We start from the raw sequence: 20,372 nt of genomic DNA on the forward strand, positions 1-20,372 counted from the left end.
TCGTTTCTGGTTCCCAATTCAACGGCAAACCAAACGGAACAGCTGCAGCGGCAGGGGCAGGTCGGGACAATCAGCCGAGCGGCTTCGGCACGGGCCTCAATTCTGAACGCTAGGGATGGGCCGGGTCTTGACTTCAGACGATGTCCGACGACGTCAAACTTCTTCTCTGTCTCCTGCTTCTCACATGAATACCATCTCAAATCCGGATGGAAGTCCGGCAATGCAGGGAAATCTCAGGACCTCGCTGAGGTAAGGAAACCGAGTACCCACGCACGAGAAGCCACCCCGCACTCTCCGTTGTGGTCTGCAGTCTCAACAGTTGGGACAAGCATTTCGGCGCCTAAGAAAGCAACTCTGCTTCACTGAGACATGTCATTAAAGAAGTGTCAGGCGTATACAGCTCCATCAGGTTAAACGGGTCCGAGACTGGATCAACCGCTGTCTTCCATCACAACCCTGCCACCGATGTACGATGTCGGGTGCAAGATGGAAGCAGGTCTAGGAACGGGATTGAGTAATGTACTCCGTAGGGTGGAACATCAGATTCAGCTTTGTGAGCAAAGAGAAGATGTACGGATACGCAGGACTTGCTGTTCCCATAAACCCACACAACATTGTAGCCTCGTCTCAAACCTGCCAGGCGATATATTCACAACTTCGCCAGGCGGCACATAACAGAGACACGTCAATCAGCGCTTTGATATTCGTGATTTGGACCGTGCGAGGAGCATCGCTGCTATCTCGCGAACCGCATACGACAAACCCACTTCTTCCATCGTCCTCATCTCCAAGGGTCTTAAAGACCCAACTCCGCCTACAAAGGTCTCCCTCTCTTTCCTGCCAAGCCAAAAAGACTGTATCGACGTCTAATGATTCAGGAAAAGAAAAGATGTTGAAGTTCTTTTGTTTTCCCCGTAACGCCGATGTCTTGTGCCCTCTTATGCCGTTTCCCCATGGGGTATCGCAAATAAACTCAGGCGCCCTCTTGGCTCATGCATTGTCTTTGTTGAAAGACGCCTACCGACCATAAACCTCTCCTGTCCCGATCTGGTGGAAGACTTTGATATTCGTGAGGAGCAAAAGACTCCGGGAGACGTACTTCCGCCGTTGAAAAGCAAGAAAAAACAAGGGAAGCCGCACTGGCACGTATCGGCTTTGTCTCCCTGACCTGACACCACGCCACCAACGTTTTACCCAGTAACCCATAAAAGACCTAAGCAAAACGTGAAACGACAGGGATATAAGTCTATCCGCCCACCCAGGTTTGTTGAAGACCGTACGCCGATAATGCTATCCATCCATATGCCATAAAACCATGAAACAAGAGATTAGAAATCGTCCGAGGACGAGCGAGACAATATCAGCAGAGAGAAGTTGAATCTTCTGCGACATTGCATCTCACTTAGAACTTGAGGGCCTTGGGCTTCTCCCAGCTGAAGTTCTGGTTGGTGCCGAAGTGGCCGTTCTTGGCAGTCTGGAGGTAGATGGGCTTGGCCAGATCCAGCTCTTTGACAATGACGCCAGGCCGCAGGTCGAAGTTGTCGCGGATGATCTTGACGAGCTCGTCCGACGTCTTCTCCGAAGTGCCGTACGTGTCGACGTAGATCGAGAGAGGCTCAGCAACACCGATGGCGTACGAGAGCTGGACGAGAGCACGGCGAGCGAGACCGGCAGCAACGAGGGACTTGGCGATCCAACGGCCGACGTAAGCGGCGGAACGGTCAACTTTGGAGAAGTCCTTGCCGGAGAAGGCACCGCCACCGTGGGCGCCCCAGCCACCGTACGTGTCGACGATAATTTTGCGGCCAGTCAGACCGGCGTCACCCTGGGGCCCACCAATGATGAAGAGGCCAGAGGGTTGAATCTGGTTCTTATCAGTACAACGCCATTCAGGTGTTCGCAGACATGGATCCTCACGTGGTAGATAGTCCGGTCATCCAGGTACTTGGCAGGGATGGTGGTCTTAATGATCTTCTCCAGAATCTCCTTGCGCAGCTGCTCAGTAGTGATATCCGCAGAGTGCTGGGCAGAGACGACGACGGTGTCGACACGGAGGGGAACAACTGCACCGTTGTCGTGCTTGTACTCAATGGTAACCTGGGTCTTGGTGTCGGGGCGGAGCCAGGGAAGGGTGCCATCGCGGCGAGCAGCAGCCATAGCGGCGTTGAGTTTGTGAGCAAAGAGGAGGGTGAGGGGGAACAGCTCAGGGGTCTCATCGGTTGCATAACCGAACATGATACCCTGGTCACCAGCACCAAGGTTCTCAAGGCGGTCGTCCAGGTGCAAACCCTGCGCGATATCCGGGGATTGCTCCTCAATGGCGACAAGCAGGTTGAGGGTCTTGTAGTCGAATCCCTTGGAGGAGTCGTCGTAGCCAATGTCCTTGACGGCTTGGCGGACAACCTTCTGGTAGTCGAGCTTGGCCTTGGTGGTGATCTCGCCGAAAACCATGATCATACCGGTCTTGGTGGCCGTCTCGCAAGCGACCTTGGATAAGGGGTCCTCGGCCAAGCAGGCATCGAGGATAGCATCCGAGACCTGATCGGCAATCTTGTCGGGGTGACCCTCACCGACGGACTCGGACTGTCAAGGCGGTCAGCGCTGACCATGCGCGATTGCGGCGCTGTCAGGACTTACGGTAAAGAGGAAGGTGCCCTCGTTGTAATGCTTCCACCCGCTCACGCCATCGCCGTTGCTACCGTTGACGCCGTTGGCAGTCATTGTATGATCTATGAGAGGGAGAGAACCAGGGATGGGTTAGCGGTCGCTTCGGGTATAAAACTCTGCCTGGGTACGCTTGAGGGATAGCGGGAGGGGAACCTCAGCAGGCGTGTCGCTTCCATGAGGGAGAGCACCAGACAGTCCGATCTAATCGAGAATGACAGGGACAGCTGTTCTGGAAGCGATACTGATCGCCTCAGTTGTCCTTCCTCACCAAGCTTCGTCGATGAATTGCAAGAAGCTGGCCTTCTCAGAGGTCAAGACGGGGATATCAGGCGGGATTACGACTCTCAGAACAAAATCATCGAGGTTCGTTCAAACTCACCTTTAGTTTTAGTGAAAGAAACGGAAGTAGCAAAGCAGCCGGTTAAATATAGCGGAGACAAGAGGGTGAGGGCAGATAATTTGCGCGCGAGAGAGAGATGGGGAAGCAAAAGGCTCCTGGGGATGTGAGAGTATTTGAGGAATTTGGCAAGGTCCGGTCCCTGAGAAACAGAAAATCGCCGAGCGTCGGCCATTCCATTTTAACCCGCGCAAGGATTGCGAATGGCGGGACAGCGGGGTACCAGCACACAAAGAGCCCTCCCGACTACACAAAATCTGACGAGCTACCGAGTCGGGGATTTTTGATCAAGCTGTTAGCCGAGGGAACCCGTGCTGGTGAGATGCAACCAATGACGGTGTTGGTTGAAGTGACCGCAAGACGCTCCATGCGGGCACAAAGGTGCCCTCGAACATTTTCACTCCGGAGACACGCCCATATCCATGGGTCGTTTTGTGCCCCTCACTCCAGGGCTGATGGTTGACTTATTTTGTAGCAGGAGACACTTTTGCATTTGCCGGGTGGTATCGGATACTTCAGGGTGTGATTGCGCCATTACTGCCCCTCACCGCATGCCCTCCATGCCATTGATGTTGCCCCACTGAGGGGCAGAGATGTCGAGAAAAGAGGAAAGCCACGTTTGGCCGCGGCTGGTTGCGAGTCTTGCGACATTCGCTCCTCTGGCAATTTGCTAGTGGGAGCTGATGATGAGCTACCCGACCTGGGATGTTGACAGAATCGGCACAGTGACTTTGAATAGTTTGGGTCAGCTACAATCAGGTATCAAGTCGTTGAACACCGGTACCGTATTTACCTCCCTCACTCTCTGTGATATGGGCCCCAAGTTCCCTTTACATATGAACAGTGAAAGCATTGGAAATAAGATGGTTAAGGAGTAACAGATGGATCTGTATTATCACGTGGCTGAGCCCACTCACTGGTGGGTATATCTTGCAGCCACTCCGCAGCCCTCTGAGCTCAGCTCTTTTCAGATCTGGAAATTATCTTAACCATCCTCTTCCTTATTGGGCTTGGCACTCACTGCCATAACCCTTGTACAATACCGTATCGTTACATTTCGAAGGCAAGTGGTATCCACTCTTTTATCACCGCGGTTTTAGCGGCCCTGTTGTCGCACCTCCTTGGTTGCAACCACGCCCTGCATCCTCGACAATTGGGTCGCCAATCTCTGCAATTCCTAACCATGAGTAAATACGGGGTTATGGTGATGGGCCCCGCGGGGGTGGGCAAGGTATGACGGTTTCCAGATTCCTACCCTTCAAACCCCCCCTCTCCGCGGATACTAACCGTGCCTTGGCTCTAGTCCACCTTCTGCGCAAGCCTCATCACACACCTCCGGTTGAACCGACGATCCGCCTTTTACGTAAACCTCGACCCGGCCGCCGAGCAGTTCGAGCACCAGCCAGACCTCGACATCAAGGACTTGATATCGCTCGAGGATGTGATGGACGAACTGAAGCTCGGCCCCAATGGGGGGCTGATCTACTGCTTCGAGTTCCTCATGGAGAACCTCGACTTCCTCACAGCAGCGCTCGACTCGCTGACCGAGGAATATCTCATCATCTTCGACATGCCCGGACAGATTGAGCTCTACACGCACATCCCCGTCCTCCCGACACTGGTCAAGTTCTTGACTCAGCCCGGCGCCCTCGACATCCGGCTGTGCGCCGCGTATCTGCTGGAGGCACAGTTCGTCATGGACCGCGCCAAGTACTTTGCCGGGTCACTCAGCGCCATGAGCGCCATGATCATGCTCGAGGTGCCGCACCTCAACATCTTGAGCAAGATGGACCTGGTCAAGGACCAGATGCGCAAAAAGGACTTCAAGCGCTTCATCACGCCCGACACCACGCTCCTGGACGACGACCCAACGGACATTGCGCGAAGAAAGGCGGGCGTCCAGGTGGATGTGCACAGCTCAGATCCAAAGGACAAGGACGCCCTCATGTCGGGCGCTACGTTCAAAAAGCTCAATGCTGCCGTGGCCGGTTTGCTCGAAAGCTTCAGCATGGTCAGCTATCTCAAGCTCGACTCCACCGACGAGGACAGCGTGCAGGCGATCCTAAGCTACATTGATGATGTTATTCAGTACCACGAGGCGCAGGAGCCGAAGGAGCTGCCGGAGGAGGAGTATGAGGAAGAATGAACATCAGACAGGTTTATGGTTTACAGTTTGGGTAAATGGTGCAATCTGTGGCATTGCTAAGTCAGGTCAGGTGGTGTTTTGCATAGCGACGGCGTCTGGATGGATTCAAAAGTGGCTGGGTTCAATGATGTTCTCCAGAATTATTCAATAGACAGACCAAGCTCAACAGGCTCTACGCAGGTGCCACTCATCAAGTGTCCAAGTGTACTCCGTACACACCATCCATACTCTTAACGCCATACCGCCCATACCAAGCATATTCCCACCAATCCATGCTACACCAATCTTACACATCACCGGCTTCATCCCATATTCTACCTCTGCCGTGCCTGCCGATGTCCCCCATACCCCCCATATGCCCCTCGACTTTGCTGTGCTTGCGCCTGCGCCGCTTGCGCCCTCTGATACTCCTCCCACCAGACCGAGACCACGCCCGCCATCCACCCTCCAACCTGACTCCCCACGACCACCGCATCCCGAATCGTCCTCTCCACGCCCCTCTGCCAAACTATAGACGCCGCTACCCCGATCACAGCGTAGAACATCAATCGGAACGCGAGGCGCGTCCAGAAGAGCATGATGCGCTTGACGATGCTCAGAATCTGCAGGATCAGCACCGCAATGAGAAGCGTAGCGGTCGCTGCGACGATGGTCGGGGAGTTGGAGAGGAATGCCGCGAGGTAGTCGAGGAGCGGGGTGAGGAGCGAGAGCATTTCCGCGGCGAGGGCCGTCAGGCTGCGGCGGAGGTTGTGGAGCGGGCTGGACGGGTTGAGGAGGTAGGTTTGGAGAGTCGTGAGGGTTCCTGGGGGGAGGAAGTCTATGAATTTGGGTTCGGGATTTGGTTAGTCTGATGTCTCTTCGTTGGTGGCGAATGTCGGGAACGGAAATGGGGAGTTGGGGGTGGGAAGAGGCGGGCGTACCGTGTACGAAATCAAAAGCCCTGTGCAGTGGGTCGTCCATTGTTTGCATACACGCAGTGAATTGCGCTGTTCAGTAGTGGGAGATTATTTGGCTGCTGTCCTAAGTGTCTTCGAGGAGATTGTTTGGTTTCGAAGAGATTACGTGGGGCAACTTGGGAAAGCGCAGCACGACGAAGACGGCTGCCAGTCAAAGCCTGGAGGTCTTTGTGGCCTGTATCGCGACGTCGAGAAGGGTGTAGTCGCAATGGGAAGCGATGGTAATTCTGTCCCTCCTTGTTGACGGATCTGCGGTGCTGTAGAAAGGTGGCCTGAAGTTAGCTGGCTCACCGTTCCTTGTAGTGGGCAATCTAGGTTCGTCAGTGTACGAATTACAAATATTTACAAAGGTACGGGTCGCTAGAAAAGTGGGGCATTTCACGACGGAAGCTGTCGACGGTCGAACAGGTGAATGCATGCTATAATCCAGGCTACTAACTCGAAAGGCTTTTCCAAATTCTCTCTCGATGCGTCGTTAAGCGTTTGGTGATATAGGGCCCATGTCCATAGTAAAAAGCTGCATCCAGAGACGCTCATGTTCAACCAGCAAATGAAGCTGACCGTCTCAAAACCCTAACTATGACAGACTCTGAGATCCACGTCTCAATGTCGAAAGCCCCCCAGTTTCCCATGGCATCTCCCTTGCTTCCCCTTGTCTAAGTGCGCCCGTAGGATCCAAGCGCCCCAGTCCGTTGTGGGCGTCGATTCCCGTTCCTTGCTGCTCGGCCAATGTATGGTGGTCTGACTGGCCCGCTCGCGCTGTCTGTCCTTTGCTTCCTCATCCATTTGGTTCCGTTTGTGGCGGTCATTTGATTGTTATTGTCGATGGTCTGGCGGATGACCCAATCCCCTGTCGGTCGACGCCTTTGCTGGAAGCCCGTTTATTGGGCCTTCTCGGTCTTCTTCGCTTTCCTCTCGCGAAACTTGGCAATCTCGACCTCGACGGCTTTGTCCACACGCTTCTTGAGCTCGGGCCGGTAGCCCACCATGAACAACAGCTCGAGCCACACGAACAGCGGCGCCAGGAAGAAAGCCTGGAAGGGGTTGTCGAGCAGCGCAGGGGCCCTCCCCTCAAACTTGCCGTGGCCAACAAACTGGGCGATCCAGGAAATGAAGTTCACCGCGATGGCGATCCTGTTTGCACCGGCGACGTCCTGCAGCCGGAGATAGTTGGTACCCGCAGTGGCACCGAGACACATGACGGCCAGGGCGCCTCCGGCGACGGGCTCAAGAAGGAGGTACAAACTGCCCCATATCAATGCGGCAAAAGTCGCCAGATTTGGCTCCAGATACGGTATCTGGATCCACGAGGGTAGTATGAAGAATGGCCCATAGTTGGACAACTGGGACTGGGTTAAGAACAAATGCCGGCTAGAGTCAAGATGGGTGGGGGTGCATACAAGCTCCAAGAAGGATAATACAATTAGAGGCACACAAACGATGTGGATGATTACGTTGACGGAGTTATGATGATAAACACCATACTAAGATCCATAGTTAGCAACGTACACATGTTTGCTGCATGCAAACTCGGGCAAGGCATGGGGGACTCACAAAGGTGAGCTGCTTTTCGAGGTCAAGAGACATGGCGAGCTAGCGGAACGTGTCAACTGGTGTAAGGTAAGTTGCCGAAACTAAGTTAAGGTGCAGGTCTGCAGGACAGGAATGGCCCTGGTTCCAGTCTGACACCCTTTCAAGTCCCGCAATCCAGCACAAGCCAGCGCGTCAACAGGACAGGGACTAGTGTCCGAAAGGATGTATGGCGTGGTCAATGAAACCTGGAAAGTATGGCAACAGCAGAGTTCGATTATGAATGGCAAGGACAGCTGAAAGAAAGGGATATCCGGTGAGGGTTGGCTCTGTGTACCGATTCCGCCCACTTGGCAACGGCTAAAACTTTGCCTCGGATTTAACTAGGGGGTCCCTTCCCCACGGGGAGGTGCCTGGCTTGAGGCTCCTGGAGAGCCAAGAATAGGCAAAACGGTTATCCACAGCGCCTTAAAGTTCAACAGTCATTGTTATCGAGAACTTCTTCCCACTTTTGAAATTGGTTTCCGAAGTTGGAGGTTCGGCCGAAGAGATGCATCTTTGCTTCATCAGGCCCAGACGTGGCACACTCAATCGTCGCGGGCTCGATATGTAAAGCCGCTAGTGGAGCGTGCGCCGGAAGCTTGAAAACCGCTGGCAATCTGATCAGTTAGGTATCATTTCCGTCACATTTCGCTTTGCTTGCACTACACTGTGCTCCGTACACAAGGCAATGGTAAGGTATCCAGGTGTCCATTTCGCGTCGTTTGGCAGCCTCGGGGACGCCAAGACGAGCCTGGTCCGGCGACATTGACTTCTGCGCACGAACCATAGCTTATTTTCGCAGCGACTGTTCCGGAACCCACTTCAGCCTTTTCATTCTGCATGGTCAGGCAGCCTCGCCTCGCCGAACCAAACCCGGCAACATCGCGTCGGGTTGTTCATCGACACATCCAACACGCAATTGAGTGGGGCGCACCTCGTGCTTCGCATGCTTCCGTTCTGCCTTTCCATTCGAATTGAGGCAAGACGGCAAGCATGTTGGTGTGCTTTCACCTTCGCTTCCTTTCCCCGAGTTTCCAGCCTGGAAATCCCATTTTCTGACGACCCCTCGGACGTGCAACGAAAGCACCTCTCTCTAGCGGTATCACGACGATTCGAGCAGTGCATCGGGCGCCTCGCCAATACGCGCGACAACTCCGACTCTCCTATCCGCCAAGATGTTCTTCCTCCACAACCTCGAACGGCGCGTCACGCTACACCCGTCGTACTTTGGGAGGAACATGCACGAGCTGGTTACAACGAAGCTGGTCAAAGACGTCGAGGGAACATGCGCGGGCGACTACTACATCATCGCCATTATGGACACATTCGATGTCTCCGAAGGTCGCATCCTGCCCGGCAGCGGCCTGGCAGAGTTCACCGTGGGCTATCGCGCCGTGGTCTGGCGACCTTTCAAGGGTGAAGTGGTAGGACACAAGCTTCGCCGGAACCGCACTCCTTGGCTGACGGGACCAGATTGATGCCATCGTGGACACTGTGAACCCTCACGGATTCTTCGCTCAGGCCGGTCCATTGCGCCTCTTTGTCTCATCACATGTTCGTCGCCCCAGAGGCGATCCGATATGTACGACCTGGTCACTGACGGGTAGCACAGTTGATGCCCGACGAAATCCGATACGATGCCAGTGCCACCCCGGCGCAATTCACCAACGATGCTGATATTGTCATCGAGCATGGTACACACGTGCGGGTCAAGATTATCGGCTTGCGAACCGAGGTCGGCGAGATGTGGGCTATTGGCAGCATCAACGGCGATTTCCTCGGGTACGTATCGTCAACCAGACCGGCGTTTGAAGTGTCATACTAACCGGTTGTGCTGCAGATGTCTGCAACCATAGGATTTTGAGACGCGTTGCATGGCTTGTTGATTGGCGAAGATGAGGCAAGTAATATCTGCCGCCTTCCATATTCAGGGCTGGTTGCGAGACACGATATCGTGAGAGGATCTGGCGCTTCTCATGTCCATCGGATTCTCTCAATGTGATATTTGGTATCTACCTATGCACATGCTTCGTCTCTTACTGCCCGCCCGAAATCAACACCACGGTGCCTTTGACTCCCCTCAGATCTGGAACGGTACCAGCGCTGCGCAACGACTTTCGAGTTCCTAGACCCCGGCAGTGGCGGGACTCGTAACCTTGCTTGTATATGACGGGATATCACGATCCGGTTCTTAGTTGTGCTCAGCTCGAAATGACTACCGGGAATCCATCAGCTCAACTTGACCGCTATTATCTGCACCCTTTTTTCAGCGTCGGGAAGTTCTGTGAGGCTTCTCAGGAGCAGGACTACTCACATGAAAACACACCATCCAACCGCGACATTTGCGTCTCATCTGCATGTCAAGAGGGCATGCCGACGAGGGAAAGGCGAGTTGCAACTTGCTCGCAAGTTTGCCAGCTTCCAAGCCCTCGTCAACTCTTGCTCACCGTGGCGTCCTGGGCTGAAGGGCTTCATCCACCCAAGCGAGAGAGCTCCACGGAAATTCAACGATCACCCTTTGCCGGATTTGGATTTAGGTGCATGAATACCAGACCATCATCGATGATCCAAACGGAAGATTTAGGAAGGCTTTGTCTACGTATTGGAGGCTAGCGCTCAGATCATCATCGGGACAGTTTCTCCTGCCAACAGTCAGGCACGAACAGGGGATGCTCTTCGGTTCCTGGGTACCTGACTATCGATCCCTGGACAAACTGTTTCGGTGGAGAGGTCTACTTACCTGAACATTTTGGTTTCAACACATCCATGGCCGTGGGGGTTCACATACGGTGAGAACGAGCGGTCTCTCGAGGGCGGCCACCGTCCCGTGTCTTGATTGCGCAAACCCACTGGATATTCTCCCGCTCACCGCCTCCAACCTTGCCGACCTGTTTACCTAAGCTTCGCTTCCTTCGGTGGTCTCTTGGATGCGCGCCCTCTCCTCGGCAGCGCGTGTCGCATCATTACGTTCCTTATCAGTCCAACATCAGTTCTGGCCAGCCTCAAAGGCTTGCGTGCATATGCAGCAACAAAGCCACTTGGACTGCCCGGTTCCTTCGTCCAACCAGCTCAGGGGATGGCTATAGGAAAAGAAGCATGATCCACACGTGCCAGAGTGTATCGTACATGTACTCCATACATGTGCATGTTATCTCGATAATCCATTCCCCGCTCTCGCACCATCTCGCGAGTCCTGGGAGAGCTTACGCTGACCAAGACCTGATCTCTCCGATCTGCGGACCGACGTCGGCCGACACTGCAGCCGCTGTCACATCCCAGAGCATGTACTATTCTCCCGAATAAGCAGGGGTGTTGGCCTGCCTAGCCATTGGGACAGCTATGGAAGGAGATGAAGGACACAGAGAAGAGCGCCATACACAGGGACGATACGACACACGCATGTTCCACCACAGTGCCCCCGGCACCCTTTCTCACATGCTCTTCGCTCCTGGCACGGTACGGGCCGCGGAGACCAAAAACGACGAACCAGTGCGGTGTAAGGCGGGTGGGAGCGGGAACGGAAAGGGAAACGAGGTCAGGAAAGAAGTGCCCCAATGCAGTTCGGGGTGATCATCCCTGACCGACGAAGCAACGGGCTGGGTCCGGGCAGCTCGGATACACTTCCGGCGGGTCCTGGCTTGGTGTTGGTTGCGGTTTAAGGTGATGATTTTCCGCGTTTCGTTGGTTTGGTCCGGTACCTTCTGACTACCGACTCCACCGAGCGTAATAATGGTCACAAGTTGCCCATCTCTCTCGGTACAGAGGCTTCGCTTCGCTTTAACCTGAATGAACGCCGAACATTCTACGCCGAAAGAGACATACGGTTCGAGCAACAATCCCATACCGTCACATACATCCACTCGTCCCCTTTCCGAATCTTATCTGGGTAGGGTAGCATCTGACACCAGGCTGCCGGGCTCCCAATCTGAACAAGCCGGCAGGATGATGAACTGACAATGCGGCCGCGTCGACAGGCCGGGCCTCCATGCATGTTGCAACGACCCCTGACGCAACCTCAAGTCGCTGTCACTCGACATACTCGTCCAATCCCCGAAACACAAAGACAAAAGAAGATCCGTCACAATGTGGAGCAAACGGGGTGTGTAGCACGAGACTGAACCAATGTCGATGCCAAACTGCCGGCGTCTCTGTTCCAGCACTCCAAACCCAGGGAGCTGGGGTCTGCCGTGTAACCAGTCAAGGTTACGCAAGTCATCGTCAAAAGGGAATCAGCCATGACGGCTGTTTGTGTCATCGAAGCCTCGCAATATACATCGCCAGAGGTACTGCCTGTGGCAGCAAACACCATCGGTGCGGCGCCCCGATCCTGCGGTCAACCGTAAGCCCCTCAAGACAACATGCCCCCCTTACTTTCTTTCCAAGAGCTACCTCCGTCTCTCTCAGCCCAAGCTGCGGTTTTACCCGCCAATCACCGCAACAGCTGCCCTGCAAGACTTGCTGTCTGCTCTTGCGTGCCATACCCCTAGACACACACGCACACGCACCGGCATGTCGTGCCCTGCCGTGTCACTCCGGAGCTGCATGCCTTCAGCTCACACCTGTCCGCGCCAATTGCCCGGGCAAGTCCAGCCGCAGCTGCAGGCTCAAATCTATCCAACCTCAAGACACTCAAGCCCGAACTTTGAGGATCCACCGCCGGCCATGGAAAAGCCATCGAACTATGGCCGCCCTGATCATCCCCGAGAAGAGGACCGCGGCGAGGAACGCCAAGAGGCCGTTGGACCCCTACCGGCGAGAATGGCGGCTGAGACAGGGTTTCCTATCAGAATCCTGTGTACTCGCCTTGTCAGCATTCCATGATCATTTCCCAAGGAAGGTAAAGGGTTGTGAAAGCCGAAGAACAAGGGGGGAGTGAAACTCACGCAATAGAGACGAGACTGTACGCCGACCCGAGCCAAGTCCCCATGTGCTCGGGGCTGCAAAGCGCATTGATGCACGAGACTTTTGGTGGCAGGAACCCTGCATATCAGCACTACTTCACACTGCGGCGGCGGCTTCTTCTTCTTCTTCTTCTCCATTATTTAAGGGGGAAAACCAAAGGAATGGCTGGAATTAGCTTACGGCCTAGGGGACAAATTTGCCTGTCCCGATGCCCATCGCTGGACCACGACGAACAGCGCGGCGATGGAGGGAGCTCCAAAGTGAAGCAATATGACGAGGACTACCAGCAGGGCAAAGAAATCTTATCACTATGGTGGTGTTGATTTGGGCCCAATAGTCGGTCAGAGAGCCAAGGGGGGCACAGTTCGGCTTATCACTGCGCCGTTGTGCGGGAAGTGAGTTCGGGCTTGAATTAGGGCCCGGGACTTGACATTCTAAAACAGTTTGAGGGAGAAGAAAGGAATTCACATGTTGTACGACATCATCAGGTAGAATTTCCGGTCAGCGACGTTGGCGGCGACGGCATACGAGGGGATGAAACCCCATTGGATGAAGAGGACCAGTTCGTACGCTGTGACCCCCCCGGGGGGGGGGGGGGGGGGCAAAAGGGGTCGAGCTAGAACAGTGTCCAGGTACGGCGTGTTTGGCAGATGGGATGGGGCCAGCTCACTGGAAATGGCATAGCTGACGAGCCGGAACTTGGGCGATCTCAGCATGTGGGAGATCTGCGCAGGAGACAGAAAAGGAGCAGGAGGGGTAGGGGGTGAGGGAGGGTCTGCGGAGGCCGCCTCTTCGCTTGTCGTCCGCTGGCAAGGTAGCTGTATGTGTACGTTAGTCTCGACCAGCAGGCTGCCCAGCACGAGTGAGGCAGTCATGATGGCCGTCAGCACTAGAGCCGCAGTCCGCCAGGGGTACTTGCTAAGAGGGCTTGTAGGACGAGGGAGAAGAAGATGCCACCCAGGGGTGCACCTAGCGTGACGCAGCCCGTCGTAAGGCCCTTCCGTGGCGTGAACCATTGGCTAACGACATTAAACGCAACAGTCGTTGGGCAAGCTAAGCACGATAACACCATTCCCGTAAGCCATAACTAACAATGCCAACTCGAACCCACAATAAGAGTTACAACGAGAAGAAGGTACAGTACCAGTACCCGTTCCGGCAACAACCATACAACCCATGACCTGGGCATACGTCCGCGAGCAGGCCAGGCCAATGAAGGCCGCGGCATAGACAGCACAGCCCAGCGGCAGCAGCTAGCGGGCGACCAGGATGCCCGCGGCGGCGGCGGCGAACAGGCAGTCGAGGAAGCCAAACCCGGAGATGATCTACGCCACGTCGCTCTCGGACTGGTCTGCCAGCAGGCCGCCGTGCCAGTACGTCTGGAACAGCCCGATGGCGCTGAGCAGGCCGTAGGTCTGCATCGTGAGACAGAAGCAGCCTATCACGACCTTCCAGGGACGCAGCCCGGTGTCTGGGCGTCGTCTCCGTCTTGGACTTGTTGCTGTGGGAGGTGAAGCCGGATCCCCGGTGCATGGCGCCACCGTCGTTATGGTGGAGTCTGCTGCTGCTGGTGTAGCTTGAGGACCGGGGGGCATGATATCTTGTCAGTTCTCACTTTTCTTCTTTTCCCTCTCCCTGGCCTTTCCTTTACCCAACTCTTCCACGCGCATACAGGTGGAGATTCTTCCACACTTACTCAATTCCAGATTGGCTTTTGGCCTTGTTGACGGAGCTTGAGGCAGTGTCCGGTCGGTGAGCGGACGTCATGGCGTTGCTGGCTTATAACAGCAATGCCCTCGAGGTTCCCGTAGCGGTCAGGGGGTAGTATGGTCGACTGGGAAGCCCACCGGGACTCGAAACGAGATTCGCAAGACACAGAGGCGCAACTCAAGTGTAAGTGAGAATGTGACTGCTTGTTGGAGGCGTTCCCTTTGGCTTTCCCGATGTTTCCGGGGAACCTGGAAGCCTCTAAGGTTATATATCCATCTATGCCCCGGCCTTCACGGGCATCGTTCTCTCTGTTCCAAAAGAGAAGCACCGCTGACATGTTGCCAGATGACTCGAACGCTTGCCCTTGGGCGATTGACTGCTAACATCATTTCTGAGCTCCTTTGAAAGGGAAGTGAGGTTGAAACACGGTGCCAAGGGACCAATCAACGGAGTATCTGCGTGCCGGAGTCTTCGCCCAGCACTCTCGGGTCCTTGGCCAGTCGTCAGTCACCGGAAACTCGTCAATCAGCGCTGACGCAACAAGGGGAGCAGCTGGTAAACAAAGAGAGGGTCTAGTCACAGCGAGGGAGTCAGACATCGAGCTGTGGCCAGCGACATATCCATCACCAATACGCATTGAACGGAGGATCTCCTGACCGTTGACTCGGGAGTCATTGATCTTCGCTATTTGAGCCGGTTAACGAGTGGCCACGGGGGGCAGGCGTGGTGAAAGAGGCAGGTCGGAACAGACAGATGCCGGAGGACTGATCAACATCGCCTGAATTTGTTGCGGACCAGGGGGTTTCGGCCTGGAAAATCCTACACACGGAGCAGATTGCACTGTGGTGGACCCCTGGAAGGCTGTTGCGCAACAAAGCTTGTTGAGCCCAACTGCTGCAGAGGCAATGCAACAAAGGAGGGCAAGCACATCGTGTGATACATGTGCCTGGTGCCTTATTCACTGCCACTGCGTTTGTCCACAGGCAGGCAGGCAGTCAGGGCAGTGAGAGAGCGAGCAAGTGAGCTGTGAGCCTTGGAGTGGGCCGATATAACACACCGCAGGTCGATCGCCGGCCTTTGTTGGGTATTAGTTGCCTTGAGCTGGATCGGCACGACAGTCAGAGTTCGGATTCTGAGCTAGCGTCTGAGTCGGAGAAGTGTTCTGGGAAACCACATATCGATCAGCGGGGCCAGGGGTGAGCCCTCTCACCGACACCCTCACTTGCATTTCTTGGAACCAACAGCACGCCGGCACGCCCGCACGCCCGCACCATGCTCCTAACCATGCTCCTATTCATGCTCCCCCGACGGAGCACCATTGGCCGTGGGCCGAGGATATCGGCACTCAAACTGGTCTCGGCACGAGCAGTTGGCTCCCTTCCACGGCTCCACGCCCAGGTTGCCGACATCTCCAGCGATCTTGAGAACAACGCGAGTCGAATGCCGCCGGTCTTCAACAAGTTCGGAGCCAAGGACGTGACTCCACCGGTGTACCCGGTAGCAACAGCCCTTCCACAGAACCGTGACGAGTTCTGGCGCAAGGTCCCGTTGTGGAGGGACGTTTCGACCAAAGAATTCCTCTCGTACAGCTGGAGTGTGAGTCAAAGCCTCTGAGGGATGAACGAGGGCTTGTCTGTTTCTCACACACCACAACAGAGCAAGAACTTGGTCGAAACCCAGCAGCAGCTCTACAACTTCCTGCAGACAACTCTCCCAGATGAAGTGCCGTTTGACCAGTCCGGCATGCGGATGCAAACTCGCGATGAGTTCATCCGGGATGTGTTTGAGGGCATCACCGCCGCCACCATGGCGGTGCGGATGACGTGGGTGACATCGAGGTCGCAAACTCTGTGTGGTATGCCGCTGACTCCTTGAAGTCCTTACATCCTGAGCCGAATAAACTGGCACAACCCCCGGCACGACCCCATTGCGCGCCAGTTCCTCCCTCTCAAGTCGCGAATGATCCCAGACCATCCCAAACTCAAACTTGACTCCCTCCACGAGGAAGCCGACTCGCCCGTCAAAGGCCTCGTCCACCGTTACCCAGACAAGGCCCTCTTTCTCCGTAGGTCCCTCACCCGACCAACCCCCCCTCCCCATATAACAGGGTATTGATCGAGACTAACCTCATTCACTAGCAACCTCGGTCTGTCCAACCTACTGCACCTTCTGCACGCGGTCCTACGCCGTCGGCGCCGACACCGCCACCGTGCACAAGGCCTCGCTCAAACCGGGCCGGCGCCGGTGGGAGGAAGCCTTCGCCTACATCGCCAGCCAGCCGCAACTCACCGACATTGTCGTGTCCGGCGGCGACGCGTACTACCTGCAGCCGCAGCACCTGCGCCTCATCGGCGAGCGTCTGATTGACATGCCCAACATCAAGCGCTTCCGGTTCGCGAGCAAAGGGCTGGCGGTAGCGCCCGGCAGAGTGCTGGGCGGGGAGGGGGACGGGTGGGCAGAGGCGTTGGTGGGCGTGTCGAATACTGCGAGGCGGGCTGGCAAGGCGGTTGCGTGGCATACGCATTTCAACCATCCCAACGAAATCTCGTGGATCACGGAGATGGCGGCTCAACGGTTGTTTGAGGAGGGGATGATGGTGAGGAATCAGACGGTGTTGTTGAGGGGAGTCAATGATGACGTGGCGACCATGAAGAGATTGATCAGGGGGTTAGCGGATAATAAGATCTTTCCGGTGAGTTTTCCGTCTTCACTTCACGTCCTGTGGGAGGTATCGTCGAGGCTAATGCCGGGCAGTACTACGTCTACCAGTGCGACATGGTCAAGAGCGTGGAGCACCTGCGCACGCCGCTGCAGACCATCCTAGACCTTGAGGCGCAGATCCGCGGGTCCATTGCCGGCTTCATGATGCCCTCGTTCGTGGTCGACCTCCCTGGCGGTGGCGGCAAGCGGCTGGCGTGCTCATACGAGTCGTACGACCGGACCACGGGCGTGTCGAGGTACCGGGCGCCGGCTGTTATCGGGCGTGACAAGGAGAACAAGGTTTACGAATACTACGACCCTGTCGACTCGCTGCCTGGGAGGACGGGCTGACGGGACCGAGCTTGTCGGAAAAGGGGAGCTTGGGATGGCCCCACGATGGAGCCTTGAACGCCGTTTGCGGTTGATAGGCGGTTCAATGGTTTGAGGCAGCGCGATCAGAGGTGTCTGGACTCGGAGGATGTTTTTCGGTCTGGGCTGCAGGCGTTCTGGCGCGCAGTCCAAAATAATGATGGTGATGACAACAGGAGAAGGCGGGATAGAAGCTGTTGCTATGACTCGTCGATACGACATAAGCCCAAGGCTTCTCCTGCCCCGAATGCGCCGCAGATACTTGCCTCCCCTCCGTCTCAAGTGTTCACGCTATTCTAACTCCCGTTAGAGCCGAGCCTTTTTGAGGCGCTGGAGCTTCTGCTGACCCTCGCCCAGCATGTGGTGCACCATTGGCTTTTTTTGCCGTCTTCATCTTGTCCGGGGAGGGCAATCTGAGTGCAATAGAAACAAATGGCAAATAGCGCACCATTGATCCTGATATGATCACCACGGCCGTATCCGACTCGACCTGGCGGCGGCCTGACACCGCAGTCCAGGCAGAATCGGTTGATGCTGTCTCGTGCCCCTTTTCCTCTGGCCCACTCCTTCATGCTGTCGTCAAATTTCGAGGCGGGTCGAAGTCTGTGACAGAAGGAACATGCGTAGAGCTGCCGCTCCATTCCAATTTTGCTAGCCTCGGCAGCCAAGAGCTCATAAGGGTTGAGGGGCGGCATGATGGCGCGAAAGTAGCGGCATGTGGTCCGGAGCAGGAGGCGGTGCATGGGTCCGAGCTGTTGCAGAATCTTGTTGTGCAGCTCCCCTGGAAGAGCGAGAAGGGGGCAGGAGGAGCTGGTCTGATGATGCGTGGTCGACATGGCTGTAGAAGGCGCAAGGACTGAGGACGGGTTTGGAAGGCTAGGTAGCTTGAGTGATCGGAGCGGAAGTTAAGGTGTGACAAAACGTGGGGTTTTATATCAGGTGCCGTACAACCTATTGTTCTTTTACACGCCAGTTTGAACGGCCGCCCGAGTGAGCAGTCCATAGACCTCCAATTGCCTCCCAGCGCGTAAGGTAAGGTGGCCAGGATGGAACCTGGGAGAAAGGGCGTATCTCCGAAAGGAAGCAAAAGTAAGGGAAAGATCAATTAAAGGCCGAAAGGGAGAAAAGACTGTGAAGTAAGAAGGAATGAAAACTTGAATCTCTCCGAGTACCCGGGTCTCGAAACGGCCCCACTCTCCTCCCGTCGGTGCACCCCCGGATTCGGTTCGGATCAGGGTGGGGCTTATGACGCTGTCCACTCTCGGGAGGCTTCAACTGCATGTAAGCTGAGTCAACCTGCAAGATCCAAATCGCACACCAGATGCAGGTCAGACGATATCGTACCAAGTAGAAACCGAAACGGGTTTCCTCTCAAGTGTTGCCCTGGCCGTCGAAACAGCGAGCCTCTCCTGCCTGATCGGTTCAGTGACGGCCGTCACCTGGCCAACGCGCACGGGGCAACTCGTTCTTGGCAAAGGTTGTTGTTGTCTTGTCGAAGACACTCGTTCAATTCGAGACCCTAGCGTTATATCACATTTCAAATCACGAAAATGACGCCCAGTTGTTGAACGTGGCGTACATTTCTGCCATGAACTGCAATTTTTTACGAGAATTGATTACTGAAGGCTGCAGGCCGAGTTACACGATACCAAACATGCCATGACCCACGCGACGAAGCCCGAACTCTACCCTCAGTACTGCTTCCATCTGTCGCCGACCATCAATCGCTGGTGCCATTTCCGGATCAGCGATATCCTGGCGCTGAGAAGCCACCCAGGTTTCCAAGGTAGGCGAATCCAACTGCTTGCCACGTATGGGCCTCGAGACGACAATGGCTAACCAGCTCTGCGAATGTAGGCCAGGATGTCTACTTCCACATCAACCACCCGATTAAATGGGTTCGCATCTCGGGCGTCGTAGTCGCTGTTGACGAGCGCGAGATGAGAAACCTGTACACGATCGACGACGGCAGCGGCGCAACCCTTGAATGCCTGGTCAAAAGCGCACCCCGCGCAGCGCCTGGGACGGCCGCTGCTGGTGCGGCAACTGACGCAAAATCCAGCTCAAACTCGAACACCCAACCCGTAGTTGACGCGCCCATCGATGTCGGACACGTGCTGGACATCAAAGGCAGCGTCGGCACATTCCGCGACAACAAGCAGATCCGCGCCGAAAAGATCGTCCACCTCCGCTCAACCGAACAAGAAGTCGTCTTTTGGGAGAAGGTCGCTCAACTGAAACAAGATGTGCTGTCCAAACCATGGGTCTTGGATAGGCGGGAGGTCAGGAGATGCCGGAAAGAGGAGGAGGGCCGCTGGACCAGTCATCGCCACCGGGCCAACAGCGGAAGACACTCCAAAAAGCGGGTGGACGTGGCCGGCGTGGAGAAATCGAAGGCGCATAGCGTAAAGGAACCCCGAACGCATCATGGGGAGGGCGAGAGAAAGAGCGGGCAAGAGAGGAAGCCCTTGGCAAGGCGGCCTTTCAGAGAGACGGGGCTCGAGAAAAGGAGGGCGACCAAGTCTGTCACGAGGCTGATTCCTGTGACAGGCAAATACGACGCCCTGGGTCTGTGAATGTGAGGGCTCACAAACTTGGCAACATATTTCGCGGGGAAGCTTTACTCCAAATTGCTGTCTGTCTCAGTCTTGGCGGGGATGTTTCTTTCTTTAAACAGCAATTCCGTGCCTATGTTGTCTGCCATCCATCGCCATTGGCGTGGCCTCTGCCAGTCAGCTCCGAGGTTGACGCGACCATTAACGTGGTTGGTTGCTGGCTACTTACACTCTTTCACAACCATCCACAGGCAGCATCCAGCTTCCTCGAGTAGACTATCGAAGACCGATCACGGGGAGTACCATGCAAAGCCATGCCTCTCGAATCACCCCAGGCCTCTTTCACTTTTCACGGATATCATGTATTGCTCGAATCAACCATGCTCCCACCTGCGGGG

At 55.5% G+C, this 20,372-nt stretch overlaps 9 protein-coding genes across 9 annotated transcripts; 5 read left to right on the forward strand and 4 right to left on the reverse strand.

The window, feature by feature from the left end:
- Positions 1–1,402: 1,402 nt before the first annotated feature.
- Positions 1,403–2,721, reverse strand: N657DRAFT_677856 (methionine adenosyltransferase; the record flags this gene model as incomplete). The annotated part of the gene is made up of 3 exons (XM_062796020.1): positions 1,403–1,864; positions 1,918–2,583; positions 2,638–2,721. 3 exons carry the CDS (start codon positions 2,719–2,721, stop codon positions 1,403–1,405), a joined length of 1,212 nt encoding a protein of 403 aa, XP_062650963.1.
- A 1,316-nt stretch (positions 2,722–4,037) lies between these two features.
- N657DRAFT_641137 (putative transcription factor) lies at positions 4,038–5,398 on the forward strand. Its single transcript, XM_062792090.1, has 2 exons — positions 4,038–4,295; positions 4,368–5,398. Exons 1-2 carry the CDS (start codon positions 4,272–4,274, stop codon positions 5,208–5,210), a joined length of 867 nt encoding a protein of 288 aa, XP_062650964.1. The 5' UTR covers positions 4,038–4,271; the 3' UTR covers positions 5,211–5,398.
- Positions 5,309–6,471, reverse strand: N657DRAFT_669108 (uncharacterized protein). The gene is made up of 2 exons (XM_062795475.1): positions 6,131–6,471; positions 5,309–6,027 (listed from the first exon to the last, which is right to left on the reverse strand). Exons 1-2 carry the CDS (start codon positions 6,177–6,179, stop codon positions 5,525–5,527), a joined length of 552 nt encoding a protein of 183 aa, XP_062650965.1. The 5' UTR covers positions 6,180–6,471; the 3' UTR covers positions 5,309–5,524.
- Positions 6,472–7,047: 576 nt separating this feature from the next.
- On the reverse strand, positions 7,048–7,753 carry N657DRAFT_566144 (DUF962-domain-containing protein; the record flags this gene model as incomplete). The annotated part of the gene is made up of 3 exons (XM_062788407.1): positions 7,048–7,509; positions 7,567–7,650; positions 7,721–7,753. The coding sequence occupies 3 exons, from the start codon at positions 7,751–7,753 to the stop codon at positions 7,048–7,050; spliced, it is 579 nt and encodes a 192-aa protein (XP_062650966.1).
- A 1,160-nt stretch (positions 7,754–8,913) lies between these two features.
- Positions 8,914–9,594, forward strand: N657DRAFT_677860 (uncharacterized protein; the record flags this gene model as incomplete). The annotated part of the gene is made up of 4 exons (XM_062796021.1): positions 8,914–9,162; positions 9,212–9,292; positions 9,351–9,520; positions 9,579–9,594. 4 exons carry the CDS (start codon positions 8,914–8,916, stop codon positions 9,592–9,594), a joined length of 516 nt encoding a protein of 171 aa, XP_062650967.1.
- Positions 9,595–11,421: 1,827 nt separating this feature from the next.
- On the forward strand, positions 11,422–12,859 carry N657DRAFT_198199 (uncharacterized protein). Its single transcript, XM_062786182.1, has 2 exons — positions 11,422–11,624; positions 11,713–12,859. The coding sequence occupies exons 1-2, from the start codon at positions 11,525–11,527 to the stop codon at positions 12,612–12,614; spliced, it is 1,002 nt and encodes a 333-aa protein (XP_062650968.1). The 5' UTR covers positions 11,422–11,524; the 3' UTR covers positions 12,615–12,859.
- A 2,775-nt stretch (positions 12,860–15,634) lies between these two features.
- N657DRAFT_566798 (kama family protein) lies at positions 15,635–17,401 on the forward strand (the record flags this gene model as incomplete). The annotated part of the gene is made up of 5 exons (XM_062788452.1): positions 15,635–15,946; positions 16,013–16,173; positions 16,228–16,415; positions 16,489–17,042; positions 17,105–17,401. The coding sequence occupies 5 exons, from the start codon at positions 15,635–15,637 to the stop codon at positions 17,399–17,401; spliced, it is 1,512 nt and encodes a 503-aa protein (XP_062650969.1).
- Positions 17,402–17,922: 521 nt separating this feature from the next.
- On the reverse strand, positions 17,923–18,225 carry N657DRAFT_535383 (uncharacterized protein; the record flags this gene model as incomplete). The annotated part of the gene is made up of 1 exon (XM_062787772.1): positions 17,923–18,225. A coding segment is annotated over one exon (303 nt), but the record flags the coding sequence as incomplete, so codon positions are not given.
- Positions 18,226–19,078: 853 nt separating this feature from the next.
- On the forward strand, positions 19,079–19,995 carry N657DRAFT_566054 (uncharacterized protein; the record flags this gene model as incomplete). The annotated part of the gene is made up of 2 exons (XM_062788401.1): positions 19,079–19,205; positions 19,277–19,995. 2 exons carry the CDS (start codon positions 19,079–19,081, stop codon positions 19,993–19,995), a joined length of 846 nt encoding a protein of 281 aa, XP_062650971.1.
- Between the last annotated feature and the right edge of the window lie 377 nt (positions 19,996–20,372).

This window comes from Parathielavia appendiculata, assembly GCF_033297405.1.
Source record: "Parathielavia appendiculata strain CBS 731.68 unplaced genomic scaffold N657scaffold_2, whole genome shotgun sequence".
In the NCBI taxonomy this organism is placed as follows: Eukaryota; Fungi; Ascomycota; class Sordariomycetes; order Sordariales; family Chaetomiaceae; genus Parathielavia; species Parathielavia appendiculata.